At 39.9% G+C, this 14,626-nt stretch overlaps 1 protein-coding gene across 3 annotated transcripts in view; it reads left to right on the forward strand.

Moving 5' to 3' along the window:
• The window catches only part of LOC129731023 (protein sickie-like), a 100,852-nt gene that overhangs the window by 38,010 nt on the left and 48,216 nt on the right, over positions 1-14,626 (forward strand). For all 3 annotated transcript variants that reach the window (XM_055690731.1, XM_055690733.1, XM_055690732.1), the window contains exon 2: positions 8,576-9,881. In XM_055690731.1, coding sequence (XP_055546706.1) covers positions 8,715-9,881 — 1,167 coding nt within the window. In that variant the 5' untranslated portion in view covers positions 8,576-8,714. The remainder of the gene's footprint in view (positions 1-8,575; positions 9,882-14,626) is intronic.

Consider the following 14,626-nt stretch of genomic DNA (forward strand, 5'->3'; position numbering starts at 1 on the left):
GCGGGTGGGCCCGATCCGGAGTGACCCTTCCGAGGAAAGTTGTGCTACGCGGGGTACGATCATAATTAGCGAGCATCTTCAAGTGGTGGCTTTCGTCGCAGTTCGTTGGGTTGAACATAATTCAACGCTGGTCACCCTTGGAGGTTCAGGTTTCATCGTGGCGCACACTTGGAGGCGTAATCGGAAATAAATATGATTTTATTGGCGATAATGGTTGGTAACTTTTAGACGCTGAAAAGTCCGTTGAATTTTTCCACTACGAGATGAGTCAACTGACCGCTGATGTTGTTGAAAAAAAAAAAACGCGCAGTTTGCTTAACCCCGTTAGTCTGATCCAGCTTGGCTTGAAGCTCTTAATCAGTTGTTTACGAGCCGCACACTCGCATCGTAGGAATTAAATCATCCTCACAAGTAGACACGCAACCTGCGACCGTTTTTCCAGTGGACCAAAGTGTAAACATTTACAATCTTCACACATACGCACTATCACCGCTAATCAAGCCCACAGATTCACCTCGGGGTTCATCCTTATCGGTTGCATTCTTTTTTTCCACCGTACAGTAAGCTTATCACCCTTCGACACGGGTACGATCGAAGGTCGCCGAACGGCCGTTCTTTTGTTGTTTAATAATTTCTGCATAGCTGAACATTGCCCGAATTCGGAGCACTTCCAGCTTGAAGTGATTGATTGTTGGTGGCATCGTAACCAAAGACTTCCAAAAATGTCTCCGATTACGGTGGTCGTAAACCTTGAGCCAGCAAAAGTTGGATAATACCTCGTACACACGCTTGAACATATTACTTTTTCTGATAACTAACTGTTTTTTCATGATAAAAATCTCGGATTACCAATGCCTGCGTGCGGAAAAACTTTCCTTCGCTTATGTAATTTTTTTCTTCTCTCGGCACGTTATCAAAAATGCGCCTAATCGTAGTCAGTGGACGGACGATTAAACTTGCTGTGAACAGTAGTTTTGTTACGCCTGTCACATTTGTGCCGCTCCACGGGTTGACTTCTGTTCTCAATTATCATCAGTGGGGCGAGTTTTATTACATCATTTGTGACCATCCTCCGGATATAACTACTCTCTCCAATTATTTATGCATCTTCGGAAAGTAATCTCGTTTTGGGGCCGACAGCGTCCACGGCGAGGTTTGACCGGTTGACGTTTAGTAAATTGTTCGCGTTAGGCCCCGCTGTCAGTCGGCTCGTTTGTGACTCACCCCGTCCTGCCGCTTTGAGACTCCCATGAAGTCGGGGGGAGGTAGACTGTTTGTTGATTTGATCCGTTATTACAGATTCAAGTAGACGATCATTTTCCGCTTCGATGCAGAATGCGTACCGAGGAATAGCAAACGGATTACGTAAGTTAGCTTGAACCGCGAGTCGGAAGTGTCAGCTCGTGTTAAATATTTACTAACGTTACGCGGAAATAAGCTCTGTTATCTTGAAATAATTTTTTTATCAAAAAGGAACAACTAGACAAAGTTTCAGTGAAATCTGGAATGATCGTTCAGCATTGATTTTCGAAGTAGCGTGGACTGCCTCTGCTATTGAAAAATGATAAAATACTCTGAGATCAACACACGGTCAAATATCAGGCGAAACTCGAAGTGTCAGTCTAAATCAAACTGAACAACCACTAGTTTTCTTCCCCAACACAACCAACACTTAGATCTACTAACGATTTGACTTTGTCAATGATTTGTTTTTGTCGTTGTTTTGCTCGTTCGAGTGTAGCTTTCTCAGTAGTCACGTATAAAAGCTAGCATGCAAAAATTTATTTTTCATTGTCTCTTCGAACACTGTTGCAAGACGATCTACTGGGAGCTTGATAAACCAGAAGTAAGGAGAGCTGCGGCAAGTCGCAGCACATAAGGCGGCGATTTCAAATACTTAAAAAATGTCAATTATCGCAGAAAAATGCAATTGTAAATTACTATTTACATTTCCAAGTACCATTTCCTCTTTGTACCTCTCCAGACCTCTCCGCATGGGAGATTTCTCACAGCTGCCGGTACATAAGAAAAGCGATTAATCTGAAGTCTCTATCTATCTCTCCGTCAGCTGGATAAAAATATTTGGAAATCATCATCTAGTAGCTGTTTAGCTCTTGTCGAAATCATATTAGCATTACCTAACATGTATTCTCTCCCGAGCGTTCTGTGTACACAAACTTTTGCAAATTTCGTCGTTTTTTATCGCAATGAACGACCTGAGCTCCAGATTGACGCCATGTACACCAATATTTAGACCGCGTTTAACACCGTTGATCAATCACCTTCCTTTTGCTAAGCTACACCATCTAAGAATTTCCGATAGAACCAGAAGACAGCTTTACATGAAAGTTGGATCAACAGTATCCAACAGTTTCATCGCATCCTCTGGCGTGCCTCAAGGAAGCAATTTGAGTTCACTACTGTTTGTACTATTTTTCAATGATGTGACGATATTTCTTGCAAATGGTGAAATACTCATTTATGCTGACGATTTGAAAATCTATGTCATCACACGAAATGAAGCCGATTACAGAGAACTCAAGAAGCTTCTTGATAACTTCGTTTATTGGTGCAAGTCAAACTTCTTGAAATCGGGCGTGTCGAAATATTGCGTGATCTCATATCGGCGACTCAAAAAAAAAAACAAGCCCCGACAAATACGTCATAGATGATCAGATTCTTGAACGATGTAATGAAGTCAGAAATCTTGGTATGTTGCTGGACTACCAACTCTCATTCAAGCTACATTATTTTAATGCCAGCGAAAAAGTCAATCGTCAGCTAAAATTTGTATTTAAAATGGCAAACGACTTCAGTGATCCAACCTGCTTATTGCTCCCTAATTCCACCATACTCGGATTTTCATCGGTCATTTGGTCAACACAAAAAATTGTGTGGTAATCCAAAATCGAATCCATCCAGCACAAATTTAAGAAGACTTCACAAGTTCCACTTAACAATTTATTCATTACTTTATTTTTTAATCTACACGTTTTAAATGTTATCGAAAAAATAAGCTAAAATATGCTATAACTTTGTTATAAAAAGTCCTGGAAATGTGTAGTCTTCGACAGAAAATGTGCTTAGTATGCCCCAATGCTTCCTCAGAACAACGTTTTCTTGTTACATACAATCAACAAAAGTTAAGTACAAAAAACCAAACTTTAAGTCACTTTCATAAAAAATACTCTGTAACTCTGTACGGCCAAGGCTACTGATTCATGTGTTAAATCTGAAATCGCCATCCACATCATTCAGTACTCTGTAACTTGGGTTGATGGTATCGAGAGCAGTGTCATTGCTAGACGATGCATGCGAGGATTTGAAACTTTCCGCTGGTTCCAGTGTTGTATAATGTCGAATGATTCGGTTGCTTGAGAAGTGCCCTCCTGTTCTCTTGAAGCGTCTATTGGAACCTTAGCACGACATTCCAATTTAATAATTTCCACCAAAAGAGGGTCTTTACTCGTACCGCCATGGTGTGTAGCTGCGGCGTCCTCATGGAACAAGTCGGCGAGGTATTGTTCTACGAATTCATCAGACTTGGAAACGCTAGCGTGAGTTTCACATACTTTCATGTCGAGGCCCGCGATACTATCCAGTCTAGCACTCAGGGCAAGGAGATATTTCTTAAATGGAGAAAAACATTAAACTATAAGATAACGTATTGCCAAATTAAAATATAGGTACCTGCACATCATATTTTTCGCTCTTACTGAGTCTGTTGGATCCTGCAAAATTAAAACGGGGATCCATATAGAGGCATGCTTTGAAAGGTATGCTTTCCCGTTGCTTTATTATCCTTTTCTCCATGGCAGTTAAAAGTTTTTTGGTCAGAACATTCCCAGTAGAGCTGCATCCATTAAGTTGTGCTTGACAAACAAGCCACTGCGCATAAAACTCCGAATCTGGTACATGATCTTTTTGAGATTTCATTGTAAGGATGTATAAAGGCTCAAAGGCGTCACAAAACTAGTTTATAAAGGTCCATTGACGCGAAAAATCTAAAAAAGTAATGCCAAAACCACTTAGTTTATAGATATGTTTATTTCTTACCAATATCCGGGTCCTTATTTGCAAAATTTCTAAGAAAGGTGGCCCTTCCAACTTTTTTAAGTATGCCAGCAACAAGTACCTCACGTTCCAACGAGTTTCGCAGATTATCGGTGAAAGTGCAGTCTTATGTGATAAGAAAAGCTTACGGTTCGCTTTATTATGCATTTTCAAACATTTTTTATTGATATTTGATAGCCTGGTTTTGTATTCACGCATAACATTTTAGTTCTAAATCAATTACAGCTTTTAAATTTTCTTGAGTCTGCCGTTCCATCATTTCATGAGTTGATAGAGAAAAGATATTCATAATAAAAATATTAGTCAATCTCTTATTATGTTTAAATTTTTATGTAAAATATTTATATAAATCAAAAAATTGAATTTCAATAATATAAAAACGTCTTTGAAAGAATAAAGCAGAATCGGATTTCCTTTGCTATCAATATTAGTTCTACAACTTGTTATGCTCTCGTCACCTCTAATAAATTAAAATAAATAATTTTAATATGTCTCACATTCTAAGAATTTATTTATTTGCCCTTACCTCTTCACAGGCGTAACAAAAACATATCATTAAACTTGTCATTGGATGCGTAATTCTTTTTCTATTATAAAATTATTAAACTTACCCAGGTGAAATATCTTAATATCGCCATTATCATCAGCTAGTGTTATGTTAATGCCAAACACTGATTTCGCGTGTCGAGTGGCCGAGTCAACCTTCAAACACACAAGCTTTCCACGAAAATAATCTGATAAAATGATCCGCATTTTGTCAGCAGCACGAGATATGAGAACTGGCATTGTGTTTCTGGTTACGGTTAAATTTACAGATTTTCACAATGGCCCAATCAGTAACTGCGCGGCTTTCCATTCGGGAAACTTCAACGGAAGATTGTGGTTTGTCACAAATTGTAATGTTTCAAGAAGCACTTGTTTACGATCAGTTTCTACGCTGATCTTTGATAATTTAGCTCGTTTTGGGGAATGTACTCCAAAACACTTGTTGCACCGCATAAGTCCAACTGGCGCGCACACGTGGATGACATGCCAGAAAATGGCGTTTGAAATTTGGCGGCTTCAATTTTTTCTGTTCATACATACACTTTTTATCTGCATCAATATCTGCTAGGCATCGGTAGCTCATTTTACCTGCACTATCACAAACTTCTTCTACTGCGGATTTGATTTTCCTTTTTGAATCTCCGCGATTCATTGTTACGAGGACGAGGATTCAAACAGCGAGTTGAATTGAAGCGAATTGAACTGAAGCGAACCAGAGTGAGAAGCTTTCAACACAATACAATTCGTTTCTGATGAATCAAACTTCTACTCTAAGTGACAGTTGAATCGGAGCTGATATAAGGAAAAACCGAAGTTAACTATACTTCGTATGTGTTCGTATTGCTCCCGCAGGAGTCGCCTTCAACGATTCTCTACGGTGGTGGTGGTGTTTTCATGAACGAGCAGAAGCACTGCTGCTGCTGTTCGATACCCTTCGGAAGTGATTCATGTATTTGAGTCGTGCGAGGTGAAAATCAGCAGCCTTGTCTGTACCCAATAAAGATAGGTTTATTCAACAAAGTTTCATGTTTTTACATGTTCTAAAACTTCACCAAATAAACCATTCCTTTATCTCTTAACACCGAAAAGTTAGTATTGGTTATAAATGATAACCTACCGTAATATATGCGCGCCGTATTCCAATATGGGTGGATTAAGTTACCGGAGAAATAAGCTAAAATATGCTATAACTTTATAAGGAAAAATCCTGGAGATATGTTTTGAACCAGTTGATCGATTTTCAATCATTTTGGATCAAATTGAAGGTAATTATTCCTAGTTATAAGAAAAAATACCAAAAAATAAATCTGGGTGTTTTTTATGCATAATTGTCTTTGTCTTGTTTTTAAATTGAATTTACTCAAATTTAAAATATAATATATTTTTGAAAATTCCTTTATTTATATAGTTTAAAGAGGATGACATACAAATGAAAAGCGCATATTTTTTGGGGAAGAATATTAGTAACTTTGAATAATATTGATATATTAACGATGTCAGCATTGCAAATTGTTGATTTTAAAAAGCTATAAAAGTCGTTAAAAGACAGTTTTGAGATGAAAATTAAAACAAAAAGTTAGAGGGTAAAATGTGTTTTTTCAATATAAATCGGTTGTTTTCAAAGATAGAGAAAAGCTTTTTCTAAAAAAGTTACTCAAAATTATTGGAGCTATAACATTGTAGAACAAATTTTTCTTCTATCTACAAAGATAAAAAGTTAGATACTTGATTGCATCGAAAATGTTGGTCACCCTAATTTTTGATAATTTTTAATAAGCGCTTTATCATATGTAACTACTTTGTAGAAGAAAATTTTTCTCTAAAATGTTGCTATAGAGCTCTAGACCCAAATTTCCCCCTAAATTTGGTTTCTGGACCATTGTGCCTTGCCGAAGACGTCACTCCTATCAAACAAACAGTTTTGACCCTAAAAATATTTGTAATCATCAATATCTTCCCAAAACAGCATATTTCAATAGCTTCTCGAAAATAAGTCGTGTTCCAAAAAATTAAACCAATAGCACAAAATGGCATCTTTTGCCTATAGAAACATCTATGCAAAGTTTCAGCCAAATCAAAAATGAAAATTTAAAAAAATATTAAAACTGGAACATTTTTTGTGAAACTGCTCTATAATAAAGTGCTGATATTAGACACTTTGTTTCCCGTGGGAGAAACAACGACGACCACATGAAAGCAAAGTAAGTAAGAAGCAAGAAAATAAAATAGCAATAGTGTTTTCAAAGCCGAGAATTAAAAAGCTAGAAGAATACAAGAAGAAAAACTAGAACGAAAATTATTTTTCTTTGTTGGTTCAGGTTTCAGTGGAATTTATTTAATAAAATCAATCTAGTAATAGACTTGAATCCGGGTGGTCGTTATATTGCCTGTAGAGGAATATTTGTTACAAATCCTGGGCAAAGGTGTAAAAGATTAAGTCAGCCTTTCCAATCGGGATTCCAGAAGTCGGGAAGCGGTCAAAACTTACTTTTTTAACTATGAAATTTTCGATATCGATTTCTTTTATTTCAAATGTCTTAGCCGTTATCAGTAATGGGGAAGAAGATTGGTTCGTTGAGATTTGGTATTGTTAAGGTTTGAATCTCAACTTCCCCTTCTTGGCTACGCCACCGTGGTTAATCATGCAACTATTCGTTTTAATATATACATCCATGCGTATAATTTCTTTTCTTAAAATTTTTCAACTTACAAGTTGCATTTTCATATTGAACGTTTTCCACAGAATTGATTTACACAAAACAGTGTTTCGAAACAACATAATTAGGTGATGTGGTTTTTGACGAAATATGGAAATTTCTCAGTGTGTCTCAATGAAACTAAGAAGTATTCATCAATTAATAATATACTACAGAATCAAAACTTTGCTTTGAATGACGTCAATCAAACTGTCATCTAAATCCCATGAATAATAAAACTTACTGGAAAAATAAACTACTCAAAGTTGGTTTACAACACTGCAAGAACCCTCGAACGTTAAAAAAGAAATCAGAACACTGAGTCAAATTTTTCGATTGAACTTTGTTCGAAATGTTAAACAAGAAGAATAAACCTGACCATCCCTGTCTCCTTGTTTTAAGGGCGATTAAATTACACCTGGCAAGTGAAAACAAGTCTCCCAAAAACTGTCCAACTCCGTTGACCCCATTTCTTCTCGATCGGAACGTGTCGCTTTTAAAAAATCTCCTTCCCCATTACTGATAGCGGCTAATCAAGGCAACTCTTGAGCTCCCCGCCTCCATCACTGTTTCTCCTCCAGGCACGGCACGATTAAAAAGCTGCATGACATCAGCGCGCGATCCTCGCACAAAGTTCCGCAAAGATGGAACCCGAACGTCTTCTCGAACGATCAATTAAACCGATAGTGGCTTGTTGACCACCGGCGCACAGCTCTTTACCGCTTGTTGTTTGCGATTTCTGCTTCGAGAACCGGTTTCCTCGAATTGATGCAAAGCATCGCCGATCTGCGCTGACCCCAGGAAATTCCTCTGCTAAATAGTCAGCACCCCGGCAGCAGCACGCTATTGAATCAAGGTCATACTGCCAAGCCCGCCTGTGCCGTCACGAACGCAATGTTGCTCGTTGCCTTCACAAGGTGAAATCACCTGTTGCGATCATCCCCCCGATGCTGGCGAGCAAGAGTTGGAGTGTCAGCGCAAATTTATGGGCAAGTGGGATTTCGCAGAAAACCCTAAGCCCCCAAGAAGTATGCATGCGTGTGAGGGATGGTGACTGAGGCGTTACGAATTGCTAAATGGAAATTCCTGGGTCAGTAGAGGTTTAGTGTCCCGACAAAGAAACCGACTCTCGTAGCTCGTAGTTAGTCGCGCAGTCATTGAACTGTGCGATGCGGTAGAATATTGCCCTGCATCATAACATCATGCCTTGATTGAGCTCAATTTGCTAAATTGATTTCCTCTTTTGCTATCTTTTACAGGCACCCGATAGAAAAGATAGAAAAACCACTCGAGCCACCCACTTCAGGCAGCATGCAAGCAGCGCAAATATAGTACAAACTCGATATCGTAAGTGGATTTGAGTGCATTGCTGCTAGTTTGAGTTTAGTATAACCAGCCATGCCTGAGGGATTTGCGACCATTCGGACGCGTGGTTTGGCACGCAGTACTAGCCGGGCGGAACAGTTGCCACCACCCCGGAGGAATACCGGTCCCTTGAAGCATGCCGGCTCGGGCCCACTGTATGAGAACAACAACGGCAGCGACGGCAATCGGCTGTCCTACAAAAGCACTTCGGCGACATTGATTTGCGTGCCGCCACCGGTTCCTCCTAGAATTAGTTCGGAACTAACGATGAAAAATGACTCCAAACAAACCGACGACCGAAACGCGTTTCGAGACGATGACGATATTTATTGTACAGCCGCTTTGACGTACGAAACATTTAAACCACTGAAAAGCCCGACGCTAAATTCCGAGCTAGCCGACTATGTAAATCTAGGCCAATCGATGGACAGCATCCACCGGCTGAATTATGATTTCGAAATGCCTCCACTGAAGAGTCCCCAGTACATCACCGAGCTGAAGCTAATTCAGTCAAAAGCAACGGAAAATGGCAGTTTATTTTCCAGACCAGAAAGTCCACCGTACGGAAAGATACGCCACAGCTATCGCTCATCCACGCCGGAAAGTTGCGATTGCTCATCGGGTTCCTCCACGTACTCGAACCCAATCAACAGTGGCAAAGCCAGCAGCTTGAGTGGATTTCTAGGGCAAGACGAGACGCCACGACCACCTCTCCCTACCCCAAAGTCAGTGGCTCTGCAGTATCGCAAATCATACTCCAACTCCCGCTCGGAGATAATCTACGAAGAATCGAAAAAACTAACCAACGGAAGCCAATCGAGCGATACCGATTCCGGGTACCACGGAAGCCAGGGTAGCAGCTATTCTAAGATACACAAGAGTGCGGAACTGCTAAACTGTGCGGCCGATCCGCCAACCCGTTGTTCACCGCCGAAGCTCACGCGAGGGTACTCCACCTTGGGACATCCCCGGGATGTTCACATTGCTGGGAATGCTGGCCAGTCGCGGACCGCTAGCGGTGGCAGTAAGTCTACGACTTCACTCAATGAAACAGGGCTACGGCCTGTCGGCAAACAACCGGAGCAGCTGGAGCTTGAGCAAAAGGTCGGCGATCAGACAACTCTCCGGAGTAAGCCGGTTATTCCGTGGTACGAGTTGGCCATCCGGAAGGATCATCGCCAGAGCTGTCCCCCGCTACAGGTGAGTTTGTCTTGTTGACGTACTTAGTCTGTTATTGTTAGTCGATTTGCAGCTGTGCCGCTGCTGCTGCTGCGCATCATAAATTGCCACGGCAGTTTGAACCCGATCTGCTTGCGCACGCAGCCGGCGCGCAGTTATTTCTGATGAGATGCACAATAAGAGCGCGTTCATTGCATTTTGAGTGCTATTTTTATGACGCTACGCCTAGCCGCAGCGTCGGAATGCATCTATCGAGACTGCATCATCGTGTGTAATTTGGTTTGTAGTTTCGAGCAAACAGCGAATTGAAATGGTACTATTTTTTTATTATTTCACCCAATGAGGATCTGCTTACGTCAGAAGATTCTATTTGAGGATATTCAAAGAAGCTGGGTTAATGTCGATGGAGATTTTCGTTGAAGGATTTTGATGAATTATAATATTGTTATGCGAATCATTCAGTTCCAGCAAAAGAACTAATCGTTATAACGAAAGTTTTTCCTATTCTAGCAAATGTGAACACGACGTAGAATTGCTTTCTTTTTGTTACAGTAATAAAATCAGTCAAAGGTATCGTTTTGCAATAACGTCAACAATTGCATAGTATTCGAACATAACTATTTGATAAGTTGGTACATTATGATGTCCCGTTAGAAGACGTTCTTGCGGTTGAAATATTTTAATAGATCAATCACAAATAGTTATATTTGAGCTTTGCTTCTTTTTGTGGAACAATACCTTGAGACAGACCTAACAGTTTCTAACAGACAAACATATCTTGAAAAAATAGCATTTCTTGCACACAATTATTTTTTACGACCCTCCCACAGCTTTTTTATGACTGCTTTTGAATTTTTTCAATAGATGTTTTCCAAAGTAGTTTCCAGTTTGTGTGGGGAATCTGTCTGGACTTTTTCAAGATTGTTATTACCGTTTTTCTGAATTACATTATAAATTAGTCACAGTCGAGAGTACTTTCCAATATAAATGTTTCCCTGAAGTTCTTAATTCTTTTAAAGTACATAATTATTTTTTATTCTTTCTAGTCAGTTTGAAGTCAATATTTTTTTTCATTCCTGAACTTTTTCGAAACTTTTTAACAACTGCCTGCTGTCAAAACTCTTCATCTCTTTCATACGCTTCCTAGGAAATTGATTCTCATCGTTTTTAAGACTTGCGTACCCGACCCCTCCAGAGCCGATAAAATGAAAATTCTTTTACCTGCCATTCCGCAAGATCTGAACCGATTTTGATCGAACCTTTTTCAAAAGATCACAAATTTATCATAGTTTTTGGAACAGTAGGGGACAATTTTCTGTTGTTCCGGATTTATCCAGCGGAACCGTGGGGTAAGTACTCCTCCAGGGACACAGACTAGATTAAAAACGGTAGTGAAGCCTTGCTTGCGACGTATCAAACATTAAGTTTTTGAAAAAAACACTATTAGTGATAGGAATTTGGCCACTACTGGCTGAGTTCCAGAAATCGGTTTCGGGAATGTTTCCGAGACCTAGCTTGCGACATATCAAAACACTCGGATAGGAACGCCCATAAGTCGTCCAAGTGACCAAATACCGATCGCTAATAGTGTTGTTTTGCAAAAACTTAGTTTGATATATCACAAGCAAAGTTTCGCTACCGTTTTTAATCTAGCATGTGTCTCTGGAAGGGTACTTACCCCACGGCTCCCCTCGATAAATTCGGAACAACGGGAAATTTCGAAATGTCCCCTACTGTCCCAAAAACTATGATAAATTTGTGATCTTTTGAAAAAAGATCAAACTCGGTTTAGATCTGTCATTCCGACAGGTGAAAGATTTTTTTTTGCGGAGGGGTCGGGCACGCAAGTGTTAAGCTCTTTTCCATGTTTATTTTTATACTCTTTTTTGCAAGACATTCTCAAGAGCTTTTCGTTCCCGATTTTGAGCTCTCATTAGACTTACCTAGTCTTTTCTTAATTTTTTTTGGGTTTCTAATTCTTCCAATACTATAGTTTAGTTTCAATTACTGTTTAGTTATCAATAATTATCAACTGTCCCGAAAGTTCTTTCAGTTGTTTCCCGCTATTTCAGAATTCATGTTCTACACTCATTCGTAATAGATTTAGACCAATTATAGCCTCTCTCTTGATTATTTCTTAAAAGTGAGATGAATTTTTTGTTACTTGTCAAATCAAATCGAAGTCTTCAGCAAAGTTGTTGGTAATCTTATGCAGAAATTTTCGCTTAAAACACTTTGGCTCTTTAAAACGAAGAGTTTAACATTGTTTTGTTATTTTTTGATTAACCTGTTTCCTAGTTTTTTTTTTCTCAATTTATCAATTTTTCTTGACTTCTCGCAAAAGTCACCCAAACTTTCATCATTCAAAATTTTACATTCATTCAGCTCATACTCGTTTCTAATATTCTAAGACTCATTCTAGCTCCATTTCTTCTAATTATGTGGTGACGCTTTTTACAATTTTTCAAATTGCATTATAAATTTTTCGTTTTCCCGAGTCCTTACTAGACTTCTTCTAAACTCTATGAATGACTTTTTTCATTGTAGTTCCTATTTTATTTGTTAAAAATCTTTTCGAAAATTTCTCTCAAAATTCTCCTAATACTTCTTAAAGTTTTTATTTTCCTCAATATGTAAAAAGAACGGAGTTAAAATACACCGCGCCCTTCTTCTCCTGTATGAGCGCTGCTTGTTGTAATGTTTGGCATCGAACCTTTTTCTTCTGCATTGTGCTATGTTTCTGCTGCTTGCTAAAAGAATAAATTCACTTGCTACTTACAGTCGAGCGAAACTAGAGTGGTGAATCACTCTTACACAAAATAAACAGAAGTACACCGCAACGCCGATATAAACAACAGAGGCAACTTGAATTTTCTCGTAGATAAATATGATGCGGAGGGGTTCCCCTTTTTTTAAGTTTCGAATTGCAAAGCAAACGCAGTTTACTTTTCTACCCAGATGCTCCTTTCATTTGATATATGCTCGAAAGGCTCACTGTAACAGTGCGTTATATCCTTTTGTATGAGAATGTTTACCTCAATTTTTGATCTCTCATATTTTAGATTCCACCACAGTGCTGTTTTGCGAGCTCCTCGAATACAAACGATTCAATGCTCTGTTCAAATAACGTTTGCGATAAAAAATGAACTTTTTTCATATGGTGATGAAAGAAAACTAAGACAGATAATTGAGTTGGATAAATTTCCCATGGAAGGTAATCATGTTAGCTTCCTTGCAAAAAAATATTACGTCCTTGCGTGCAGCCTTCTGGCAATTAACCGGAACATTCGCCAAGGCGGACGAAAACATGCGTGTTTTAAAGCTCTTCCTTCATTTTTTCATCAATTCCTCCTCCGTTTTCGCGACAAAATTGTTGGAATAGATCTTGCGCTTCAAAAACTGGGGGACGTTGGGTGGATTCGCCGATTTCGGTACCACATCGATATTCAGCTGCTCCATCTCCTCCAACGATTGCTTCGAGTAGTGGGCCGACACCAAATCTGGCCAAAACACCGTGTCTTCGCCCTTATTATTGCATTTATTGATGAACGACGCAACTTCTGGCAATTTCCCCGTTCACGGCCAGCTCGGATCGAAAGAAGAGCGGCTTTGGCATCTCCTTCTCGCTGATTGTCAGCCACAGCAGCACCTTCTTGGGGAACTTGGTGTGTGAAATAAATTTCACCTCGGAGTTCACTTCTTTCATGGGAGAAGTGAAATACGAAGTACCCTGCCAGTCGCTGCCATCCAGGGTGAGAAAGATCTCGTCGTCCATCACCACTGCCACCTCGCGATTCGCCGGGAAAATCGACTTGACCATTTTATTCAACCGCTGTCGCTGCGTCATTGCCTGCAGCTCCGAGACCAGTGGACGGGACTACCGCTTCCTGACATGTATGTCCATGTTCTCCAGATACTTTTTCACTGTTTTACCGCATGCACCATTCTCCCGGTCGTGCACGCAGCGATTTAGCCACTTTTCTCTCGGTCTTCCTCTTCTGCAGAAGCTTCAGAAGCTTCGAAGGTTCTTGTCGCTCAGGGTCGTTGGCCGTCCGGAACCGAGCTTTTTTTCGATGCTCTAATCGTTGTCCAATAGTGTCAAGATGTTGTAGATGCCGGAACGGGTATACCCGGCGTACACAAAGTGCCGCACGATGTCCGTTTTTGATGAGGCGGGGTACCGTTCTTCGTACGCGCACACTTCTGAACGGAGTAGTTTCACTTTTTTCGCCTTCACAGTTAAAGTTTGACTGATAGAGCTGTCAAACTTTTTTTGCTAGCTCATGGGTTACTATGATTGATGATGCATGAGCAGTTTCGTCAGTGCGATTAAAGGTAAACCCATGAAAAATCAGCAATTTTGTTCAATTTTTTTACCGCAAACGTTATGTGCGTCGATTTGCTCACCAGTATGAGAGCAGTTGGTTCCGCAATAGCAGATATTCGGCAGCTAAGAATATACGCTAGTGATTCACTGAGGAGAAACGACAGGCCTTCTTTCAAACTCTTTCAAAATTGGTTGTGTATTCGTTTTAGCTCTCTATGGGCCGTTCCTAAACCACGTGGTTATAAAGTGTGGGACGGGAGGGTTTTCAAAAAACCACGAAAGACCACGCACGGGGGTGTGGGGGTTAACGAAATGACCACGTGGTCTTTTTTCCTGGCTTATAATTTATTGTTGCCACCAAGTCACGAGCAAAAGCTTTTGCATTTTAGAAATACACTAAGATCGTTTTTTAAGTGGTTTTTTACGCGGCTTTTTTCCG

This window comes from Wyeomyia smithii, chromosome 3 (genome assembly GCF_029784165.1).
Source record: "Wyeomyia smithii strain HCP4-BCI-WySm-NY-G18 chromosome 3, ASM2978416v1, whole genome shotgun sequence".
Classification (NCBI taxonomy): Eukaryota; Metazoa; Arthropoda; class Insecta; order Diptera; family Culicidae; genus Wyeomyia; species Wyeomyia smithii.